This window comes from Sapajus apella, unplaced genomic scaffold, assembly GCF_009761245.1.
Source record: "Sapajus apella isolate SASKATOON/1434 unplaced genomic scaffold, GSC_monkey_1.0 scaffold49, whole genome shotgun sequence".
NCBI classification, from domain to species: Eukaryota; Metazoa; Chordata; class Mammalia; order Primates; family Cebidae; genus Sapajus; species Sapajus apella.
Window position 1 is genome coordinate 5,418,712 of NW_022436989.1, and position 13,554 is coordinate 5,432,265.

The 13,554-nt window shown below is 34.9% G+C and overlaps 1 protein-coding gene across 9 annotated transcripts in view; it reads left to right on the forward strand.

Moving 5' to 3' along the window:
* The window catches only part of CEP170 (centrosomal protein 170), a 127,227-nt gene that overhangs the window by 37,434 nt on the left and 76,239 nt on the right, over nucleotides 1–13,554 (forward strand). For all 9 annotated transcript variants that reach the window (XM_032242395.1, XM_032242396.1, XM_032242394.1 and 6 more), the window contains exon 4: nucleotides 7,507–7,585. In XM_032242395.1, coding sequence (XP_032098286.1) covers nucleotides 7,507–7,585 — 79 coding nt within the window. The remainder of the gene's footprint in view (nucleotides 1–7,506; nucleotides 7,586–13,554) is intronic.

A 13,554-nucleotide genomic window follows, 5' to 3' on the forward strand; every position in this document is an offset into this window, starting at 1 on the left:
TCACTTGAACCTAGGAGGCAGAGGTTGCAGTAAGCCAAGAATGCACCACTCCAGCCTGGACAACAGAGTGAGACTGTGTTTAAAAAAAAAAAAAAAAGAATGGAAAGATGGCAGATGGAAAGATACCAGAGAGTAGACAACTTTCTTGGCTAGGGTAAAAAAGGTAAAACACAACCATTTGCCTTAACAAGTATAGTACATTATCTAAATGCCAGTGTTCATTATTCTTGGAATTCATACTTTGAATATATTTTTCTGTAACTGCTGTGAATTTTTTCTTGTTTCTTCATTTGGTGTTTCTACATTTGCCATAATATAAGTAGCCACAAACTAAAAAGAATGCTAAAGTTCTGAATTATTTATCTTATTTCAGTTTTTTCATTTTCTTAACAGTTCTGCTAACACAAGCAAGTACAGTGTTGTTCATATCTGTGCTGTTGAAATTCTTAAAATGAATTTAACAGAAATAATTGTATCCCAGCTGTTTCAAACTAGTAATACTTTTCAAATATACATCAAACATTATATCCAAGAACATGCGGAAATTTGGCAAATATGGTAATATATATATATTTTTTGTTTACCAATTCTGAATTGGCTGTCTACTGAAGGACTTTTATGTTTATTCTTTAAGTATAAATTTTTTGTAGGCATGTTTTCCTATTGGTTTTATTCAAGCCTTTTTTTTCTCAAAGCGCATAGAATTAAGTCTGCATTCTTCATGTTTGCCCTGAAAATCCTCACATTGGCATTATCCACCTTTCCAGACTGATGCTCCATCACTGCTCTTTCGCTTGCTCTTCTTCCAACACTAGTCTTCCTGCTATACTGTCTCTTTTTTCAAATAATTTAGAATTTCTTAGTCTACTCTTTCTCCCATCTCCCTTGCCATTTATAGTTTTACATATTTTTTAAAGTAAAGCTCAAATTCTACTTCTCTTTGAAGGGATGAAAGAGAGGCCCATTTAGGAATTTTAAGCTGCTAGTGTTAACATGTTGAAAGGATTAAAATAAACAGAGATGGGAAAGTAGATAGAAACTGTTGTAACATTAGGCATGAATGTTACCAATTTTGCTTCTCAACTCCTGTTTGCTAGAATTTCTCTCTTCCTTCTCCACACTCATAAGCCTCGTGTGCTTTATCAGCCTGGTATTAAATCTACTTTTACAACTCTGTAGCTATGCTGAATTTTGAACTCCTGAATAAGTTCATGTGCCTTCTGCTTCTGTGACCACGGTGCCTAGCAGAGGGCTCTGCACAGTCTTGAACCCAGTAAATCTTTTTTGAGTGGAACTGAATTAATTTTCTACTTGAAGAATTTATAGTGAAGAGTTTTAACTTCTATATGTGGAATATTTTAACAATGTTATATTGTCTTTGAGTCTAGAAAGTTTCATCTTGACAACAGATTAACAGTAGTAGTCTGTATATCTCTACATTATTGTTTTGGAAAATAATAAGTGGGAATTACATCAGCATTTTAGTCTTTTGAAAGACTGTGATCAAATATGAAAATTATTTGTTGGTTCCAAAAATTATCAGGTGAAATATGAATGATGTTTCTCTAGGTTGGTCTTTCTTATAATTTGATTATGCTGAATAATATTATGAAATATCCTAACTCATGGAGAGAAACATCTGCATTTTGAACTTGAAATCAGGCCCTGGATTTGTAACCTGAGGCAAATCACTTAATCTCTCTGAAATTCAGTTCCCTCATATATACTGTCTCCCAAAGTGTGTGAACATGTAATGAGGTGAAGTCTGTGAAAGTAAAGATGCAGTGCGGAATCTTGCTTTAGCAATTAAATAATGAAATGATAATTCCTGCTCTGTAGTGTTGTTAGGATTAAATGTAACAGTACATATGAGTGTGCGCTTAGTATAGAACTTTAAAGCATTACATAAATGATAAATATACATTACACAAATGACAGCCTAAGAAACATGCCACAAAGCTCTTTAGTAGCCAAAACATGTCAAAAACTACCAACTATCATACATTTTAGACATAAGAGAACTTGTAGACTGTTACTCACAGTCTATTTACTCTTATGATCCATATTATTCTAGAACTTTAAGCATCAGGTTGAAAGTAGTCATTTTGGAGATAGGGGGACACAGTGTAGTGGCTATGAACCCAGCTTTGATGTCACCTTAGACAAGTTACCTAAGTTCTCTATTCCTCATTTTTTAAGAAATAGAAATAATAAAATGGTATTCACAGGTTGTGTAAGTGTGTTGTATGTGTTGTGAAGATATAAATAAGCTAATAATTTTAAACACAACAGTACATACTAAGCATTCAGTAAATCTAAATTATTTTTATTATGGTAAGAAAAGCAGCAAAGACAGTTTTAGCACCCTGTAGCCTACATACTTTTCAAAGAATTCACTGTTACTTTTTAGAAAAATCACTTACCAACTAAATCCAACTTAAAAATGATCATTTCTACTCTTGTCTTCTTTCACCCTACCCCAGAATACACTCCCAAGGGACCTAGAGCTACAATTTACGGAATTGCCACCAGAAATGAGACTTGTGCCTGAGAAGGCTGCAATTGGCTTTGTTGCTGATATTTTAATGGTCCATTTTCCTGCAAGCCCCTTGAAGGTTCTCTTTCCTTGGGAACCCTTTTGCCTTCAGTTCCTCCTGCCTCCTCCACTAGAGCACTTGCCCCTCTGGTAGCCACCATGGCCTCTGCCCCACCACTCCTGTGCCATTCCAACCCTGCCATTTGCTACTGGACTGCCCCCGAAGCAATCTGTGTGCCAGCTACACTGTGTCCCCTTTGCACACTAGAATTCCTGCCAGCATCAGACCTGTGTGGCATCGAGTAAAGAATGGTCATCACTAAAGGTTAAAAGGAAAGGCTAGGGAAGGAGGGGAGGCTTTTGTAGCTGGTAGAGAGATTGAGGTGATTGTGCTCTGTTCAGTTTCCCAGATCATCAATATAATGTATGCTGGCTGTATGATTTTATGCTATCAATTATGTCATTTAGTTGTATGTAAATTAAATAGGTATTTATCTAAGTTCGGTTTGCTTCTGTGGGGTTAGTGGTTTGAATGGAGGATTTGGGGAGCTGGTTTAGCTTGGGGACCTAATCTTTCTGGATTTGGAACACTCATAGGATTTGTAGTTCAAAGACCTGAGTTCAAATCCCAACATTACCACTTCCGGGCTCCGAGATCTTGATGATTACTTCATTCTCTTTGCCCCATTTTCCTCACTACCAGGTAGAGGTGTGATCAAATGGCACTGACAAAGAAACAAAACTCATTTTTTCCATATCTAAGTTATTACAATTTGATCTAGTTAAGTGATTTTTCCTCTTGCTCTTTGACATTTTCTCTTTTCCATTGGTAATTTTAGACCTTCAGAAGACTGTTTTCTCACAGATGTTTTCACTTGCATGTTTGTGAGCTAAAACTTTGTGTCTGGCTCATATTTACTAAGCCTTTTTAGACTTTAGGGAATAGTTCAGTCGTAAATGGCAGCATGTTAAAATTATGTTTCTTGATCTCTAAAAATGCCTAGTACACATGTTCAACACACAACAGGTGCTTAATATTTATCAGAAAGTTAGGCAATCTTAAATGGATCTTCTAGGTCATCATAGGCCTTTTGAATGGTGTTTTAGGTTGTTAGACGGTTTCAAATAAAATTGGCTCAAAACTGTAGTACTTATCTTCAATACTGTATCTAGTTGTTGATCTTTTGCATACCAGACATCAGTAAATTAACATTTTCTTTCATTCTTTTTTATCATTTTCCTCAGCTCTCTGTGATTACAATCATGCATCCCATAATGGCAGACCCCATATACCACAGTGCTCACATGAGATGATAATTGAGTTGAAAAATTTCTATCTGTGTTACAATTGCACGCAATATTCAGTATAGTAACATACTGTAAAGATTTGTAGCCTTTAGGAGCAATAGGCTATACGATATAGCCCAGGTGTGTAGTAGGCTATGTTATCTAGGTTTGTGTAAATACTGTACACTCTAATGTTTGTACAGTGAAATAAATTGCTTAATGATGCATTTCTCAGAATATTTCCCCATTGTTAAGCAGGACATAACTGTATCCTCCATATACTTTGGTAAACTCAAAACATAAATTTTAAAACACTCTGAAGTCCTCATTTTGGAACTGAACCTGAAGAGTTTGTAAGTCTCTGAAGCCTTTGAATTTTCTTTATATTACCATTTCAACCTTTCTGTAAAACATGTTGGAAGCTTGTGATTTAAGATTACTCATAAATCATCCTAAGATATAATCTAGAGTTTTAATGATGTTCCACTGTCTCCATATATATGCTTATAATTAAGATTGTAACTTTTCCTAATTTCTTTTGTAGACTTAAAACTGTTATTTTATGGCATATTACAAAGAACTATTTATGCGCAGACATTTGAGAGTATTATAACCTAATCCCTTTATGTATTTTACTGTAAATTCCTCACAATGGAAGGGCAGTCTTCTCAAATAAGCTGTTATGGCCACCTTAAATGTAATAAAATAGAAGATGATAAAAATGGAAATAAAAAGGAAAGAATAACGTAATTTTTAAAATTTCAGTTTATCAAAGAAAAATTTGTTGGGTGTTTATTTGATGTCTGCATAGGCAATTAAGCATAAACTTTGTTCCGTGTTCTATAAATCTAGCAAAAGTCTAGGCCTTTAACTCTTAGTATGCCAGGAAAGATAGTTATCACCATTTGCCATCTGTATCCAGTGTATTCTTTTTTAAAAAAATACATTATATATATGTAATACATGTATTTGTACAGATAATTGACAAAAGTAAGAATAAAAAGGTAATTAAAACAACTTGAAATTTTAATAAAAAATTAGACGTGACAAACTCAAATTTTTATTCCATATTTTTCTGGTGTTTAAAGGTATATACTACCCAAAATGGGCAATGTTGTTTGAGTGCGACTAACTGCTCATCAGTTGACATGTATTCACCTGGAGCGTGTATCCATCTTATAACTGTTGGTTCCAGATCTCAAATACTGTATATCTTTAGTTGGTTCTAGTGTATTATTTCTGGTTCTTCTTGTTCTTGCATGGTCAAAACAGTGATTTAAAAACTTTAACAGCTTATAATTTTGTTAAGAGATTGGCCATCTTTTCTTCCTCTATAACTGCAAAACACTTGTTGTTTTTAGTTTTATAAACAATAATTAGAAGATAAATCCAGTCATTTTATTTCTGCATCATCTCTTCCCTTCTAGTCATCTTTGTATAGACACTTGTGTTGAGAATATGTCGCTTACATACCATATCAAATAAGTATTGGAACACAGATTAAAAAAAAAAAAAAGAACGCTACCAACATTTTTGTAAAATATAACACTTTTTTTAAAATGAGGCTGGCCTTGGTGACTTATACCTGTAATCCCAGCACTTTGGGAGGCCAACACAGAGGATCGCTTGAGCCCAGGAATTCAAGACCAGCCTGGACAACATAGACCCCGTCTACAAAAAATTCCAAAATTAGCGGGGCGTGGTGGCACATGGCAGCCTCTAGTCCCAGCTACCAAGGAGGCTGAAGTGGGAAAATCACCTGAGCCTGGGAGGTCGAGGCTGCAGAATGAGATGTGGTCCATGTCACTGCACTCCATCCTGGGTGACAGAGCAAAACGCTGTCTCAAAACCCCCAAAAACAAAATCCCCACAAAACCCCAAATCATTCAGATTCTTTTTGAAAAATACTGCATGATTCTTATTGAATGACTAACTGGATGAAAATTTCTTTTTTCCATGGAAACATTATTTCTCATTGATTCTTGCATTAGAAGAAAAAGTGTCTATGACTGTCTTCATCTGAAGACATGTAGTCTAACAATTTGCTTATGCTGTCAATTTTATCGTTATCATAATCTAGAATGCCACTGTCTCTTGTATTTATCTTATAATTATGAAATATCTTCCTGTTTTCTTCTCTTTGTCTTTGTGAATGTTAAATCAGAAATTCTGAATTTTCAGCTGTGTTCTTTAATAGGTGAAAAAAGAAACCCCAAAATGTATAAAGATTTTATCTCCAGATGTCTTTTATATCTTCTTGGGAAGATGATGACTATTTTGGCCACTGCAGTAAGATAACTAAAGAATGATGAGATAGTGATTTATTTCACTATTGCATCATGCTTCTAGGTCTGTGCTTTTCACAATAGCCAATAGCCATGTGTGCCTGTTGAGCACTTGAAATGTGGACTAAATTTTAAAGACATAGTACAAAAAAAGAATGTAAAATATCTTGTTAGTTTTTATATTGATAATATATTGAAATGGTACTATTTTGGATATATTGGGTGAAATTTATGATATATTATTAAAACTAATTTCACCTCTATCTTGTCTCCTTTTTTATGTGCCCACTGGAAAATATAATTTAGCCAGGCATGGTGGGTCACGCCTGTAATCCCAGCATTTTGAGAGGCCATAGTGAGCATATCATTTGAGCCCAGGAGTTTGAGATCAGCTTGGGCAACACAGGGAGAACCTGTCTCTACAAAAAATACATAAAAATTAGCTGGGCGTGGTGGCATGCACCTGTAGTTCCGACTACTCAGGAGGCTGAGGTAGGAAAATAACCTGAGCCCTGGAAATCAAGGCTGCAGTGCACCATGATGATACCACTGTGACCTTGTCTCAAAAAGGAAAGAGAGAGAAAAGAGAAAAGGAAGGAAAGGAAGGGAGGGAGGGAGGGAGGGAGGGAGGGAGGGAAGGTAGGGAAAGTGGAGGGGAGGGGAGGGGAGAAGAGGAAGGAAGGAAGGAAGGAAAATAAATATAATATTAGATGTGGCTTACAATATTTTTTTGTTGGTTATTGCTGTTCTGTCATTCTGTTATTCTTTTGTCTTGTTATTTGGGTCACTTTTAGCATTGTTAGAAATAATTGATGAGTAAAGATGAAATAGTTACTAGGATGATAAAATAGCAGAAAAATAAGATCCTTGAAACCTTATATCTCAAATTCATAAAGGAATGCAAAGGACTCATGACAGTTGCAAAATAAAATGAGTTTTATTCTCTTTTCTTAAAGTAAATTTTCTTCTTCTTCTTTATAATAATTCCAAAAATAAAAGTAATGAAATGTTAATTCTTACACATAGTCAGAATTTCTCAGAAAGCTAAAATTGGGTCCAGTGAACTCTGATGGTATACTAACAGTTAAATATTTCACCCTTAATCATTTGCCAGCTTCAGATTAAGAGCTTTTCTTGGCACCATTTTTAAGAACTATTCTAAGTGCCTAAATTCATCTTGGCAGCACTGGGTTCTTTGTGTGTTACCAGTAATAGAGATAAAAGGCTTAGCATAAAATTATTTATCAGCCTATAGGCTGTATGGCACATCTTACGATACTCAGGCTGTAATAGCCACCATGTGATACATACTTTTAAGCATCAGGTTTGAGAATTTACTTATCTGAAATGTAAGAATACTTCATATGTAACCTAACATCTCTTGTTTCTTTCTTGTAGACTTTTGTGAATGATGTAAGGATTCCGGAACAGACTTATATCACCTTGAAACTTGAAGATAAGCTGAGATTTGGATATGATATCCTTAAATGATTTTGTGTACTTATTAAATTTATTCAAATGTATTTACTCTGATGGAAATTAGCATTTTTAAAACAATTTACGATATAGATATGCCAGAAATTTCTATTTATTGGGCGCCCACCTATACTAAAATGCATGTTTAAAAATAGTACGTATATATTTTTAGTTATTACGCCTGTTCCTCAAAATAATCCTGGAAAAGGTGGTGGACTCAGCGTTTTTTGTTGTTTTTTTCTCTCTCTCTCTATTTATATAGTTTCAGCAGCAGTCTCCCTGAAGTGCCGTTGCATATATAATTTGAGCATCAAACAATGTAACTGGGGAGAGGACGAGGGAATGTTTAATTTTAGTCCAGCCTAGGGATTGCTTTCAGGTGGAGCATGATGCACATCAGCCTTCTGGGATGAATGTAAGAATTTAAACCTGCTTTCCTTCCATCCCTGCCATTACTGTTTTAGGCATCACAGCTATATTGCCTATTTAATTCAAACTTTTCAATATCCTGTGTCTTCTAAGACCTATACTCCCTGATTAATCTACATGATACAGTTAATGTGTATTTAAAATTCTTAGTTTAAAATTAGAAATCTAATAACTGAACAAGGACATGACTATTAAACTCCATGGGGTAGTATGAAGAATCACTAGTGAAAGGAAGGAGGATGATTGCAGAAGAGTGAAAACATTTCTATTCATAATGGGCAAGAAGCTTTGTAGAAAGGACTTAATTACATTTAATTAAAATACAGCTATTCCACTATGCTGAATGTTTTGAGTTTTAGTTTTTTTGAATTACTACCTTTATCATGACTTTGGTAATAAAGAATGTATTAAACATAGCAATTTGGATGGACTTTTGTCACTGTAGCAGAAAAAGTGTAGTCTCACGGAAATAGAGTTGTTGCTCAAAGTAAATGTATTAACACTATAAAATTGTTCCTTGAAATGTATGAAAAGTAGGCTGGGCATGGTGGCTCATGTCTGTAATCCCAGCACTTTGAGATTGAGGCAGGCAGATCATGAAGTCAGGAGTTCAAGACTAGCCTGACCAACATGCTGAAACCCCATAACTACTAAAAATACAAAAAAGTTAGCCAGGCATGGTGGTGGGTGCCTGTAATCCCAGCTACTCAAGAGACCAAGGCAGGAAAATCGCTTGAACCCAGGAAGTGGAGGTTGCAGTGAGCCGAGATCACACGACTGCCCTCCAGTCTGGGCAACACAGTGAGACTCTGTCTCAAAAAAAAAAAAAAATTATGAAAAATAATACTAAAATTTTAAAATTTTAAATCTAGAATTAAATGAAAGTTTTGTAGCATACCTTATAATGTTCACACTTGTAGAGCCAAAGGAATATACAAAAAGCCAAACCATTAAATAGTAATACTTTCATATATTTTAAGTCTTTTTAAAAAAATATGCTTCATGTAAAATAAATAAGAATTAGCATTAAAGCCTTAATGAACAGGTGTCATTTTCTACCAGCATAAGTTTCATCAAGAACAAATACATTTTGAATTTAGGTACCAACTTTAATCTAATTTGGCATCAACTGTTTCAAATCATGAGAAAATAGTAGGAAATTCAAGTTTTAGTAAAACTCTGTAAAGTTAACTTTGGGAATTTTAAATCAAGAAGAAACTGTTGAGGAAGAAACCTCATGCTTTTATAGGTAGTATACTAATTTCTTAATAGCAAACTGACATTTTTCTCTTAGGTACCAGCTTATAATATGTCTGTCTAAAATTGTTGGGACAAATGTTTTGGCCCAAAGACTTATTCAGAGTTGTACACTTAGTGTTGAACCGTAACGACTGTCTGGATGCCCAGAGGAGACTTACGTAATTTTATTATTTTAAAATAGCATCTGTTATAGTGGCAGAAATTATATTATATATGTAATTTTAAAAGCAGATTTTATATGTTTACTTGTTTCCTTAGCTATACTAAAGACATTTTTGTACTTTATTCTAATTAAAATTAATCTTAATAGGCAATCTATAAACTGCTATACTTTGCAGTGGAAAACTATTTTAATTAAAATGCTACAGCAGGCCAGGTGTGGTGGCTCACACCTGTAATACCAGCACTTTGGAAGGCTGAAGTGGGTGGATCACCTGAGGTCAAGAGTTCAAGACCAGCCTGGCTAACATGGTGAAAGCCCATCTCTACCAAAAAAATACAAAAATTAGCCAGGCCTGGTGGCAGGTGCCTGTAATCCCAGCTACTCAGGAGGCTGAGGCAAGGAGAATTACTTGAATCTGGGAGGCGGCAGTTGCAGTGAGCCGAGGTTGCACCACTGCACTCCAGTGTGGGTGACAGAACGAGACTCTGTCTCAAATAAATAAAATGTACAGCAATAGAAGGAGCAAACATGGATTGAGACTAGGATTAGGCAACATAATTTATCTATCAGAAGTCTTTTTTCTAACTGGAAAAATAAGTGAATTAGAAAAGCACATACTCAGTGAAATACACACATTTTTTAAATGACAGTAAACTCATGAGTAGTGTTAAAATGCTGCAGTAATCAAGAAAAACTTCAGAAAGTGGTAATAAATCTTCAGGTAGCCAAAAATGAGGCTGATAAGGAAACCTAAGTTTATTCATTTCCTAATTTTTTTTTTTTTTTTTTTGAGACGGAGTTTCGATTTTGTTACCCAGGCTGGAGTGCAATGGCGCGATCTTGGCTCACTGCAACCTCCGCCTCCTGGGTTCAGGCAATTCTCCTGCCTCAGCCTCCCGAGTAGCTGGGACTACAGGCGCGCACCACCGTGCCCAGCTAATTTTTTGTAATTTTAGTAGAGACGGGGTTTCACCATGTTGACCAGGATGGTCTCGATCTCTTGTCCTATGTGTCAGGCACAGTCCCAGTGGTTTGGGGAATATAATTGTGAATAAAATAGATCATAATCACTGTCCTCCTGTAGTTTATATTTTAATGGGCTTGAAGAGACTGACAGCACATACAAGAAGTGAGGGTATTACAGGGTGCTAAGTTCTACGGAAAAAAGTGTGAAAGGGGGAGGCAGAGAGCTAGTGTTGGTAAATGGGAAGTTAGAATTTTACAAAGGATATTCATGAAGACCTCACTGAGAAGCCAGCACTGGGGCAAAGATGTGGAGAAGGTAGCCATATGATATGTGGAGAAATTGTCCCACAAACGGATGAGACTGTAGTGCAAAGGACTTGGAAGCAGAGACATGTTTGACATATTGGAGGAATAGCATTTAAAAGCCAGTGTGGTTGGAGCCAGCAAAGAACGTGACTATGTTAGGGGTCAGAATGTATCAGTTCTTGTAGGAAATTATAAGATTTTAACTTTTATTCTGAGTGAAGTGGGTAGTCTTTGGAGGGTTTTTTTTTAATCAGACAAGTGATAAATGACATGTCTGAAGAGATCCTCTGGCTTCTGTTGTTCAAAGAAAACTAAGGGTGGAGTGGGCAGGGGTATAAAAAGGGAGACCAGTGAGGAGGCTATTGCAGTAGTTCAGGTGAACAATAAAGGAGGTTTGGCTCAGGGTGATATACCTGGAGGTAATGAGAAATGAGAAATGGAAGGATTCTGTGTATATTTTGTAGATGGAGCCAATAAAATTTTCTGATTAGATTGGATGTAAAGTAAAAGAAAGAGTCAAGGATAAACCTGAATTTAGGCCTAAGCAATATGATAAAGGAAGGCAGCATTAACTGATAGAGAATTCTATAGGTAGAATTTTTGTGGAGAAAATAGGAAGAATCTTCTCAAAATACCAGCTTTATGCTCAACCAAGTTTTCACAATTTTTCTGTTTTCTATTTGATTTATGTTTATTATTTCCTTCCTTCTAGGTAGAAGCTGAGGTCATACAGTTGAGACCTTTCTTTTCTAATACTGATATTTAGAGCTATAAATTTTTCCCTAATTACTACTATAATGTTTCAGATTTCCGTTTCAGTGTCTTCTTTGAGTCATAGATTATTATAAGTTTGTTTAGTTTCTAAATATTTGGGGAGTTTTCCAGAGATATTTTTGCTACTGATTTCTGATTCCATTTTGCTCAAAGAACATACTTTGTATGTCTCAAATCCTTTTGAATTTATTGAGACTTGTTCTGTGGCCCAGAATATGTTCTATCTTGGTAAATGTTCCATATGTACTTAAAAAGGATATGCATTCTGCTATTTGGGGGTTGGAATGTTCTATAAATGTTAGTTAGGCCAAGTTGCCTTGGTGGTGGTGTTCAGGTCTGCTGTATTTTACTGATTTATTGTCTTCTTACTCTTTCAATTATTAAGAAAGGTATTGAAGTCTCAGGCAGTAATTTCAGGTTAGCCTCCTTCTCCATGCAGAACTTTTTCTTCATGTCATTTGCAGCACTTTTTTTTTTTTGATACTAACAGTGATATTTATTCATTTTTATTTTTGACTTTTTAAAATTATACTTTAATTTTGGGGTACATGTGCAGAATATGCAGGCTTGTATAGACAACTGGGATGATTATGTTCTCTTGGTGAATTATCCCCTCTATCATTATGAAATGGCCTACTTTATTCACAATAAGAGTCTTTGCTCTGAAATCTGGTTTGTCTCAATATTATAGTTGTTCCAGCTTTCTTTTGTCTATATTTTTTTAACTTTTACTCTGTTTGTCTTTACATATAAAGTAGGCAGCATGTAGTTGTTTTTTTATCTGATGTGATAATTTCTGCCTTTATTTGGGGATTTAGGCCACTCACATTTAATGTGATAATTGATGTGGTTAGGTTTAAATGTATCATTTGAATTTTGTGTTCTGTTTTATGTTTTCTTTTTCTCCACTTCTGATTTCATTTGAGTTATTTGATTTTTTTTATTATTTCCTTTTATCTCTTTTGTTGTCTTATTAGCAATAATTTTTGTTTTTGTTCTTTTAGTGGTAGCTTTACGACTTATGATGTCTTTAATTTCAAATTTGATCCTCAAGTGATGTACCACTTTACATATTGTACGAGAACATTACAGCAGTATACTTTTTTCTCTCCTAACCTTTGTGCTATGATGTCATGTATTTAATTTTTATGTCTCACAAACCCCGTACTATATTGTGTTAATAAAAAATCAGTTGTCATTTAAAGAGGTTGCTCTTCTCTCAGAGATCATGTCTTCTGTTGTCTGATGCTGATTGTTCTGTAAAACATTGTTTCATGTGTTTTACCCATCCCTTAGTTGTTTAATGTAGGGGAATAAATCCAATTCTTTTACTCCATCTTATCCAGAAGATTGATAAGTTCATTTGGGGGAATTGAATGTAAAGTTGAATCCAGGGATGAGGTAGAAGCTAAAGACATGAATGTGGGGATTTATATTATCCCCACATTTTATTTATATAAAATATTATATAAATAATATTTTAAACCATAACACTGAATGAGATCATTAAGGGAATTAATACAGATTGATGAGAAGTTCAAGGACTGACACCTGGTACATTCCAATACTAAGAGGTGGGTGAGATTAGGAACCAGTAAAAGAGACTAAGAAGAAACTGCTGTTGTGCTAGGAGGAAAATCAGAGTGTAGTATGGTTTCCACATTTAGTGGGAAATCATTTAAACATTACTTAAGTATCTTGAATCTCAAGATCTACCCCCCTCATCATTTCAATCATATAAGTCATCATAAGTAAGAACCCAGTACCTTTTATTTTAAAATTGTGATTTATATATTTTCCAAAAGAAGTTGTATATTACTGCATAATGGCCCACAAAATGATTGGGTTAATCATATTAGGAACCAGGTTGAAAAAATTCCAACACATCATGTCATAGCATCTAAAACTATAATTAATCTGTACTTCCATTTGGTGGGCTGTCACCACCAAACTGCTAAATATGATCAAGGGGACGCTAAAAGGCATAATGGCTGTGAAAATGATCAAGGGGAAGTTAAATGTAAGTAAAAATTAAGAACTTTCATTCAGAGAAGTTAAGATTTTTCCTTATT